This window comes from Ascidiella aspersa, chromosome 2 (assembly GCF_963924565.1).
Source record: "Ascidiella aspersa chromosome 2, kaAscAspe10.2, whole genome shotgun sequence".
In the NCBI taxonomy this organism is placed as follows: Eukaryota; Metazoa; Chordata; class Ascidiacea; order Phlebobranchia; family Ascidiidae; genus Ascidiella; species Ascidiella aspersa.
In genome coordinates this window covers 16,075,586-16,087,085 of record NC_139448.1, presented here as the reverse complement: position 1 = coordinate 16,087,085, position 11,500 = coordinate 16,075,586, and the positions used below count along the sequence as shown (strand labels likewise).

The following is an 11,500-nucleotide window of genomic DNA, read 5'->3' as shown; positions in this document are numbered from 1 at the left end:
TTTCTGCAGAAAAAAAATTGTGGATTTAACCATACCCGATCACTGTTTGTTTGTTTGTTTAACTTTTATTGATTCAAATGCAAGATATCACATCTATGTACAGCGATTCTGTCAGTTGCGCATGAGAGAAAGGCAAAATAGCACAGCAAATTCTCGTTCGTTGTGATAGAAATAGCCTGTGATACAACCCCATTTTATGAAAAGGTTGTTGGCTCTAGTATTGGGCACACACTTACTCATAGACACAAACATACTATTACATCCAACCATAAAGCCTTGTTTTTGCAGTTTCAAAAAAAATGAAAGTTACTTATTTTACAACCGAGTAAACTTAACAAACAAGGGGATTAAAAGGGGAAGATACTTGAATAGGAAATAGAAGGAAAGAATATTGTTGTTGCCTAGTACCGCACTTTTACTTTATTTAGGCTTATTAACTCCACACGTTTTACTGTAAAAATCCACCACCAATATATGCTACATGCCCTTTAAAACAACTTGTTGGGGAGTGAAAAGCAACCTATACCAAAGTATAGCATAAAAAGTAAAAACTAAAACACTCACTACATTAGAGAGCAACTATCTCAAGGGCATTATAAATAACCTGGTAGTTTTGCAAAATTTATATTTATGGAAAGATCATTGTGGTATAAGAGAGGGATGGGGAAAGACAAGAAGAGAAGTAGGGCTGTTGTTTATCTTGCTATTTATAAACAGGTCACAGGATATATAACAAATAGACTCTTTCAAAATACTAAATAAAAAGGTTGTAAAAACAAACAACACAGCTGAAGTTGTGCATGCTGTCATAAGGTAGAGCCAAGCAACAACAGCTTTTAAGTTTGACGACAGATCACCGCACCACATTGCCTGGTAGTGGAACGACAGGAGTTGTCAGTGTTCAAACAGCTTTGTTGCCGAAAAAAGTTCTAGGAGTTTGTTTTAGGCTCAGGCCAGTGACAACTAAGCTACAGGGAGGAAAAATTGTCTTGTAGTCACTTGTGATCTTCGGAGGTCACAACTCCATCGTCTCTGTCTCGTTCTCTGAGAAGTCACTCAGTGTTGATTCTTCAGAATCGCTGGACTCTACAAGTGAGCCATTGCCGAGGAGAGCACTATTCTTCTTCTCATGTTCTTGTAAAGCCTCTTCAGTGGCATAACGGGTCACATACTCTATAAATTTTACTTGCAATATAAAAAACATCACACTACAATATTTTTATGTTTTTTGTTAATTTTGCTGAAGTTATATTTTTGGTGCAAATTGTTTTTCATTATAGTTCATATAAAATAATGGTGAAAAATGAATATCACATAACTAAAAAAGTAATCAGTAACAGTTACTGTTGCTGTTCTGTCACCTATATAAATAAAAAAAATATATATGTTTATAGCCTGTTGCTTACCAATTATATTTAAGCAGGCCTGCACAACTCAAGTAATACAACAGCCACAAGAAAACTTTTTTTGTGCAGGTAATACCAGGGTTTATAAATCTTATAGCCTAATATAGCCATTGAAGTTTAACATGTTTAATTGTTTTGCTGTGAGAGCCATATAATATTTTTCAACACCTAGTTTTAGTTGGCAAAAATTGTGATTTGAATATGGCTGGTATTATACTCTCAATATTTTGTTATTACTTATGATAAGTTTGCAATTTCTTTACTGTACAATAGGCTACCACAGAAAGTACAGAATTGGACCACAAAAGGTTTAAAGGAATACTACAAACGCAAATAAATTTGGGGTATTCTTTGTTGTGATTCATTTATATTAGGCGCCTGAAGACGCCTTTTTGAAGGCATGTATTTCTCTTAACATCTTATAAAATGATTGACTTTGACTTAATCAAGACAAAAAATCAATAAAATAGTAGTTTTAAAAGTATTGCTTGTAAACACATAGACACTGAGTTTTGCTTTTCACAGGGCTGATCTAAATTTGCCACTAGTTATGCTGTTCATAAATGCCTGCTTAAAAGGTTAGTTTATATGTTAACTGAGATATATTAAACTTTTGGTATTCAATTCTTTTTATTGCTTAATAAATGCGAAAAAAAAATTGCAACTCGCACCAAGTTTCTGCTGGGAAACTCCAAACTTGGCACCAATGCTTATAAATACAACTACCAAACATCACCTTTGATTTTTTTTACATAGTCTTCATGCTTGTGGAGATAAAGAGCAGCCGCATCACCATTAAGGGGATCCACTGGGTTCGGATAGGACAGAAGTTGTGGTAAAAATGCATCAAAGATATTACTCAAATCTGTATAAGAACAACTTCATTAGTAACCTAAAACACAACTTCATTTGCAACAAATCACAGTTCAAAATCGTGCTATTTTACAGCGTTTTAGGAGATCACCTTTAAGCTTGTCAATTAGGGCTGCAACAAGATTTTTTTCTGTTTTGAGGTGTTGGTAAACAAAAATTTTTGTAAATATTCCACAGTATACTGAGAAATTACCTTACATTAAGCCAATATATTATATACTATATATAATATGCATATTGTGTCACACTGCCACAAATAGTTCCTTAATTCATAAAATAATATGATATTGCAACTTATTTACTGCATGAATCATACAGATAAAACTGTCATTCCATACAACTAAAATAGCACTCTCTGTAGAAACAATGAATAACACATTAACAGATTTACTATGTCAAACGCTAACAACTGGCCACTATATAATGCAGAAATATCACATGAGTGCTTGTGGCTGGTTAATAAAGACTCCAAAATGGTAAAAACACTGTTTTGTGGAATTATTATTATAGTAAGTTTTTATTCACTGAAATGATATGCGGTCATGATACATGTCACTCAATACAACAAATTTAACTTAGTAAAACAAAAGCTGTTTTAAATGCAGCGGCCTCAAATAAAAAGTGCTTTTACAGCTTTATTTACAATAGACTATCACAGCACATACAAAGTTTAGAAAAATTGCCTGAATAACTTTTAAATTACACAATGCATGCACAGCAGGCACCCAATCCACGGGGCAGATATTTATAACAGGATATAGGTGGTAATTTTTACTGAGTTTCTAAATGTTAAACCATAGATTATCTGAAAAGCAGAACAATTATTTAGAAAAGCAATATATACTCTAAAAATAAACATGTTTGTTTATATATTGTGGCAATAAATCATACATTGTGTGTCATGAGTCACCAGTGTTGTAAACAAATAATTTTAAACTCAAGTCATTTTTAAATCAAGTTTCAGTCAGCTCATTTGTAAAATAACTTGTCAAAGTCACGTATTTAAAAAAATGCTATGTCCCAGTCCAAGTCAGTCAACTCCAAGCCAATATATTTATATAACAATAAAACATTAAACTATTAAAATTTGGTAAACTCGCCGACTATGAGTAATAACTCAACTAAAAAATAATAAAAACCAAACATATAGCAAGCTAATTGTTTTACATGCAAAAATTAAGATAAGTAACCTGATTTTAAAGAAAAATCTTAATTATAAACAATTAGTTTTAACCCAACCATTTCACTCAAGACTTTTAGGTCGAGTCAGATTACCAAAACGACCAGTCAAGTCAATGCATTTAAAAACAGTGACTTTAGTGCATTGACTTATATTATTACAACACAGGCGAGTCCAGTGACAACCAAAAAATGTTCAGTTCATATGCTATTTATCTGGCGACCATAAACATAAAAAATATAGGTAATCGTATTCCTAAACCACGTTTTTTGCCACCATTAGCTATCAAAAAATGCAAAAATTTTCAAACTTCGCAATAATCCTGTAGCTATGTAGCAACTTTTCAGAGCACAGACGCCTTGCATGCAAAGCCTTATATTTTTTGACATTTCTATGGAATGTGGTTTTGTGCAGCCAATAAGCTGTAAGGTCAAATAACCTCACAACTAACCTGTTTGCCAAAATTGAATAAACGTAATTTATATAAATAATGTCATTATATTTGGCAAAGTAATAATATTTTTTATGTCCAATGTGTCAACCCCCACTAATTCACTTAAAAACTGCAGATTTTTTAAGATTCCTATTGTATGCGTTAGGTTATTCTTTGGCCCACATCATAATCTGGATATGCGTAATACGCCCATTGGTTAAAAAGGTTAAGGAACCATTTTGTCCATCAAAAGATTGGATACAAAGCATATTTTTTGACAAATTTGACATGTACCTATTCACCCTGGTATACAAAATGACAAAATGCAAATTTTGGTATGCTCTGTGATGCACTGTGCACACCAGTTAAAGAGACAGGAGTGGGATGTTTCCCATCATAAAACATTTTATCAATTAAATGTGAAATTATATTGTTGAACATTAACACAACTGCAAATAATAACTAACAAATGTTTATACAGTTTGCTGTAATTCTTTAGGTTGTCGGTAAGTCTCATTAAAAAACAAAAATAGACTATGTTCTAATTTTGTAACAGGATCTCGAATAAATTAAGCCATATTTTTAACAAAGTTAGTCTTATTCTTAAAGGCATTATATCATGCGAGGTTAATATATTATTTAATTATCCAGTAATTAATTTAAACAAATGAATATATTTACACTTGGGTACCAAGTGATTGGTGGCAACCAATGCTCCTACTATTGAATGATTGTGTATGTTATTAACTAAGTTGAAAACTCACTCAATTTAGTAATTGGCATTTATTTTAGATAAAATGCTATGGCTCCATAAACCCTGTTTTATCATTTTTGTGCATATAATGTTTAAAAAATATGCAATGCACGCTTCCAGTAACTTATGTACAACAAGGGAGCACAACCATAAATGAAACAAAGAAACATTTGTTCAAATACACCTAAAGCGCAAATAACATTTTACTTTATTTTTATAGTTTAGCAGTTTAAGTTCAAAGTATTATGCCTTTTAAAGTCGTAGGACTTGCCTCAGGTATCCTTTATGCTGTTGGCTAAGAGAACAAAATTACTAAAAACATTTAGTACCTTTATGCTTGAATTGATTTTTAAGGTCCAACAAAAATAAATTGGATAATGATAGTAAAGACTTTAAAATACCTTTTGGACGTATAGATGAGAGTCGGCTCTTTTTTAAATCACTAAGTTTAAAATGCTCCTTGCAAGTAGGGACGTCTAATAATATTGGTTTGCAGCCGATACTCTATTACATGGGTGGGGGGCCATACTAAATTTCCACCAACTATTTTGTTGTGAAAACTTATGTTTTTTGGACAGTATGATATAATAACTCTTAATCAAAGACTAATCCAGAAACTAAGACAAAGTCGTTCGTGCGAAGTGTAAAAAAACAAAAAGAGTGGTTAATTGGCCAACAGAATTTTAAAGTTGTGGTGGTGAAGCACAAAAACAGTGAGTTTATCTCGGTAAAATTCATGGTTTGACTTGAGAAGGTGTTACTTACACTAGAATGGCAACCTTTTTTCGGTAATAAAGCCAAAATATATGGGGCACTGTCTTGTGGTATGGTTTGTAAATAAGCGTCAGGCTGGTTGATTTACGTTGACTGGCCAGAATTGGCCTGCAGGTTGTAGGTTGCCCACCCCTGCTGTATTGGTAGTATCGGTAGACGTCCGATACTAAAAGATGTTGGTGCTGATCCAGTACCAAATTAATATAGGAATTAAACCCCAAAACAACCCAATTAAATGCCACCATTCTAATATAAAGAGTAAATTTATCAAAAACAACTAAAACAGAAGGCAACTCGACTTCTCAACTACGAAAGAAGTTTGGGTACTAACTGAAAAAAATCTAAATGGTGAACAACTAAATAAGTTGAGTTTTTTTTGCGAAAATTATATAAAATTATGAATTTATAGGGATTGCATTTATATCATAGCTTTCAGTTTTACATAGTCAAGCAACTGTATTGGTGTATGTTTGTTGTGTTAGTTTGCTGACTGTCAGAAAATATATTTGAAAAATTTAAGTAAAAACAAACAGGTAACTAATGACACACTGATTAACGACCTCTGGTTAGGCAAAGGATATAATACAAAATAATACTTAAATTTTAAAATTTAAATGTAACAAGACTTTTAGATAACACTAGTCCCGGGATGTCCAAGCTTGTAATAATTTTATATATTGGGCCGCATGGTACTATACATATTCTGATGGCCGACAGGACCTATTAAATTGTTTTATAATTTTTTTATAAAATATGGCTACATTAAATTTTATGAAATAAGGCTACATAAAACCAGAAAAGGATCTATGATTTTAGCATAGGGGTATGAAACATTATAAGTGACGCCATAAAATCAACTAATTTTTAACACACTCCCTTTTTTAGTGAACTGCACAAATGTCAAGTAAATCTTAGGCTAATAGCCTGCAGAGATAAAAATCAAGGTCACACTGGTAGGGCTTTCGGGCTGAAAACCTTTCCTGAGAATGGTGAAAAAATACATAATATAAAAAATTAAATTCGAGCAAAGAGTTAAAACTTTTGCTTTTGCTTCGTTAAACTTGGCAAAAATTTTATTACTTTTAGGGGCCTGGTAATTACAATAATCTTAAATAGAATTCAGCCATTCAATTTTTAATATAGGATTTTTTTAAATCATAGAACTCCACACTCTAACAACTCTCATTAACTATGGTAGGTGCACACTCGGCACAGTGTACAATGGCTGTTCAGATGCAACATTAGAGTCCTAGAAAAACTGTGAAATAATGTCATAATAACATGTGATCTACAGGTTTTAATGATATTGTAACAATTTTTCTAAAACAAGCCTCGAAGTAAACATAAGTGGAAGGCCACACATAAACATTAGGTAGGCCACAATGCGGCCTGTTAATTCGTATAAGCAAGTTATATAAGAAAAACACAAAAAATACAATAAACAATTGATATAAAATAACAAAATATTAATTTATTTATTTAATTTATTTACACATATTTTTGCTATTTAAATAAATCTAACTGTCATACCAAATTACTAGTGTTGTATGAAAACACTAACATTTAAAAAGTGCTTAAGGATTTTGAAGGTTTAAAAATTATTGTTTGGCGGGATAAATGAATAGATCTTGCTGAGAATGACAACAAAATTATCAAAACTGCATTTAAATTAAAACCAGGAGTTTATAAAAAGTATATACCATATAGTGAAGTCCAAGACTGGTTGATTACATCCAAACATACAGTGCCAGATCTGTACAACAAATCAAAAATGATTTTAACAAGTTTATGAGAAAAATATGTACATGATAAGCAATCGCCAACATTAATACACACCGATGCCCAATTTTACCTTGGTTAATAACAAAAAAATATGGTGAAAATTTATCATTAAATTATTTATCTACAGATAGAGATCTATTCGTTTGTTTTCAAAATACCAAAACATATCAGTATTTTTTTGATCCTATTTATACCCTTTCAAAAGAAGTATTAAGTAACACAATTAAGAATGACTCATATTATTAATTTATTTAGTATTTACCCTTCATCAATGTTTGGGTGGAATATCCGATTGACAAATCCTGAAAGGATACAGTTTAGTTATTTATGTTACTTTAAAGGAAAATAAGTATGAATATATTAGTTGTATATTATACAGTATAAAATATATAAAAAAATTGTTGTGCAGCATTAGTCATATACCATATTTTGTTTTAAAGGTAAAGATCAATCCGCTAATTATTACATACAATTTTAATTTGACATAATTTTAATATTTTGATTGCTTGCTTATCACATGTAAGGGATGGAAGATGGAATTAAACAGAGATCGTTTCAAAAACACATTATATGTTTTTTGTTTTTTTAATTTAAATATAAAGCTACATTTATATGCTACAGTATGGGGTAAACAAACATCTCCCCAAGGAACTACAGCTTTAATCAAAATATTTTATTCAGTATCCTAGATCAAACCCTGTTTTTTGCTATATTAACTTCAATATCTAGATATATAAAATTATTTCACAGTTGGAGTAACATCACAACTTAAATCGGCATATATTATTGACCTGCTAAAAAAACCTTTGGGTGGAAAGTAAGGCCAATCTATGATCAATAATAAAAGCACTGGTTGGCAAAATAACAATAATCCAAGGTCAGTGCAACTAAGAGAGATGCATATAGGACACCAGTCAGACAGGGTATTATTAACCGCAGCAGAATTTTTTTTTATAGACCTCTAGTGATATTAAACAAAACTTGGTTTTTAGTCAACTCAAATTTGGCTTACCAATAGATGGTGATTTGAAGGGATACTTCTCTGGTAGGTCCACTCTTACTTTCCAAACACCACCTTCATAGGGGGCTACAAACAACATCATGCATTAATTATTTGCTCAGTAGGTATATGGCGGGTCTAAAGGACAAATACATATTATTTAAAAAGTGAATATTTTCGAGTTGGTGTTATTACCATTCTAAACTTAAAAAAAATCATGGTATAAATTGTATACATACTGTATGGAACAAAAGCTAGCAATTAGTTGTACACTGCTTATAACCATTTATTAATAATGAGCATTGTAAACTCGCATACAGCAAATTGACACATCAAGGCAGCACATGTCCTAAATATAGGACAAAGACCAGCTGCTATTAACATTACACAATCATGACAGAGGTAAACCACAATGAGCATATCAGGTAAGTTTGGAGTTAATTAATAAAACACACCAACGTTGGAAATGCTAGTTATTATTAAACTTACAAACAGTTGTAAACTTACTTCCAGAGGGTCCTTTAAATTTTACAACAAACTCATGTAGACCTCCAAGAAATGTCACATCATATTTGCGTTCACTATAAGTATATATGTTAAGGATAGTAAAGTTGATTATTAGTAAAAAGTCTTACATATGGTAGCCAAATATAAAACATAAAACCATCCTTCTGTACAACTTCCTAACATTGTGTAAAATTTATCATTCTTCTTGGGTAAACCAACTGGATTATTTGTATGTATGTATATAATATTATATATATATACATAGAGAGAGAGAGGTAGGAATACATTACATTTTCAGTGTATAAAAAATAATTGAAGTAAACAAACAGAATGTTAATGTTAGTTCACAAGAGATATATATTTCACAGTGTTTTAAGTATAGCTTGTTATATATTGTATATATATAGCATGGTTATTTCTCCTCGGTTTGAGGTAAAGTATAAAACATTAAAAAAATGAAGATAAGTGTAGTGTTTATAGTGTGTTAGTTTACAATAGGTACTTTGCCTACTTGGAAATTTTAACAAGGAAATGCAAAAGATAGGTCATACTTGACAATTATAAAAATCAACATTTCATTTACTATGGTTTTATGTTTTTATATATATATACTGTATTGAACTACAATAGTATTGATTACATGTGATTATAGCAAATTTATTTTAGATTTGAATTACATTGATAAACTAAAAGTTACTCATTAAATCAAATATATTCATTTGTTTCCAGAAGCAGTGGTGTAATAGAATCGCTAAAACTGTGGTGATATAGAAATCGCTAAAACTTGCATTAAAGTATTGTAACACTATTTAAAATGATTGTAGCATATGACTACAATTAATTATATATATTATTAGTCCTAATTAAAGTTATTGCAAGGTATCAACAGTGGCATGACACTCAGCCTAGGTGTATTTTAGTGCATTTATTTATATCACCAAAACTCAACCAACAAACTGCAGCTGCTTGGTTGCTGATTAACCCCTGCACAATTTAGGGGTTCAGATGATATCAGTCAAAATGAGTAAAACGCATTATTTTCAAAAACAAATAACAAATAAGATTGTTGTACATTTTGAGTTTCTCTACATTTAACACAATGTTAAATAACCGTCCTTAAACATTACTAAAAATAATTATGAAAAAACTAAAAAGAGGATACAGTTTGATGACATCAGTGTCCATTCGGCGCTTGCCAGGACTTGGAGATGACATTGTTCAGCAGAACAATCCAATATCAACAAAAGAAAACCAATTTGATATACTCCTTTTGGTTAGTTTGTTGTCAAATGTTTTTTTACACAAAAACCTTTGAAGACTGTGTTCCTTGTGGTGAAACAGTTTTGAGAAGTTTTCTTTTGAGTTACTTAAAAAAATTCTTTTTAATCAGATACTTTACTCTAGGACCTACCGATAATGTGTTGAAATATTTAAATCCTGAAACAAATCACTTCTAGGTACATAAAGAATTAATTAAAAAATTGTTCATGATCAGTAAAATAGAGTATACATAGTGGTTGGTACACCATTGCTAAATCACTAAGTTTACTGCTATTCAAATATATAAGTACTTAAGTTATAAAAGTTTGATTATGTTTTCTATAGTAGACATGACATATTTACAAAATTACACGTTGATTGTTAATATTAGTAAATATTACTGATTGTGCTAGCTCACATGCTACTTTATATTTAAATTTATACAGGGATTATGACTAACAGGATGTAATTACTTCTTCGATAATTAAGTGTTTAATGTTGTTAGTGAGCTTTGTACCAGTGATATTTTGGGGGTACCAAAACACGACGACAAAACGCTATAAACATGACGACGCAGAAAACATCCAGCAGCAGCATAAAAAAGAAACCGACCTCTCAAGCTCCACTAAGCCTAAACCGAACTGCTGTACAACAAAGCTGATGCAAACATCTGATTGAATGACCTATAACCCTTTGCCTTCTTTCTTTTTCCTGGGCTCAGCGTTTGGTTGTTGCTGTGTCTTTTATCATCCCAACTCGCGGGCGCGTTCTCGCTCTTTCTCTCCAATGGTGTAATAGTACAAGCCTGGTGCGCAGCGTTTCCGCGAAGGTCATTTCAGGAACGCAAATAATAACATAAAAAGCTCAGTTGTCAGGTTGCGAGTAATGCGGATTTTCGTTCCCGAATAGTTAGATTGTTCAAATTCTGAATTGTTAGTTAGCAGTTCGCTCAAAGAAGCAAAAATCAAATAGAAAGGCAATTTATATTGTACATTTGTCGTAGTTTACTTTGATTTGCTTTCCAATGTGAATTTTAATCATCAATATAGTGGTGTCTGACACTCTCTGAGTTGTTTGTCATGCGAAATCAGAACGCGAAACTGTAGTCACTTAACGACCAAAGTGACCATCACCAAACCTCCTTGAAAAAGGCTGATCCAGCGATAAGAGACTGCGCAGCAACGTTTTTTCCTACGCGACAACGTCATGCGGTGCGCGCTCAAGCGTAGAGGAGAACAGCTGATTGATGTAAACAATTGTGAAAACGACGAGGCGAACGCAAACGAGCAAAGATGGCGGCGCGTGCTAGAACCAGACACGTACGCCTGCTAGCTGCTGTTGTGCGTTTGACAGCTCTGTTGGTGTGCACATGCTAAGCTAGAATAATAATGATGTATTTTTCAAAATATTTAAAAGCGTACAGTTTCACTTACCCAATACACCAAGTGTTTATTTCTAAATGTTAAGACACAACTCAGATCATAAATGCTGGGTTAACGGTTAACCTGAACGGCATGCCCTAGGCCTAAAC

At 32.0% G+C, this 11,500-nt stretch overlaps 1 protein-coding gene across 2 annotated transcripts; it reads right to left on the bottom strand.

The window, feature by feature from the left end:
• Window positions 1-51: 51 nt before the first annotated feature.
• Window positions 52-10,721, bottom strand: LOC146163981 (ubiquitin-conjugating enzyme E2 H-like). 2 transcript variants are annotated; one of them, XM_083383222.1, is made up of 8 exons: window positions 9,872-10,721; window positions 8,710-8,783; window positions 8,215-8,289; window positions 7,465-7,504; window positions 7,121-7,173; window positions 2,143-2,271; window positions 1,117-1,173; window positions 52-1,086 (listed from the first exon to the last, which is right to left on the bottom strand). In XM_083383222.1, the coding sequence occupies exons 1-8, from the start codon at window positions 9,922-9,924 to the stop codon at window positions 1,016-1,018; spliced, it is 552 nt and encodes a 183-aa protein (XP_083239348.1). In that variant the 5' UTR covers window positions 9,925-10,721; the 3' UTR covers window positions 52-1,015. The 2 variants fall into 2 exon arrangements, with proteins under 2 accessions (XP_083239348.1, XP_083239347.1); XM_083383221.1 differs by having other exon boundaries at window positions 52-1,173; window positions 9,872-10,200.
• Between the last annotated feature and the right edge of the window lie 779 nt (window positions 10,722-11,500).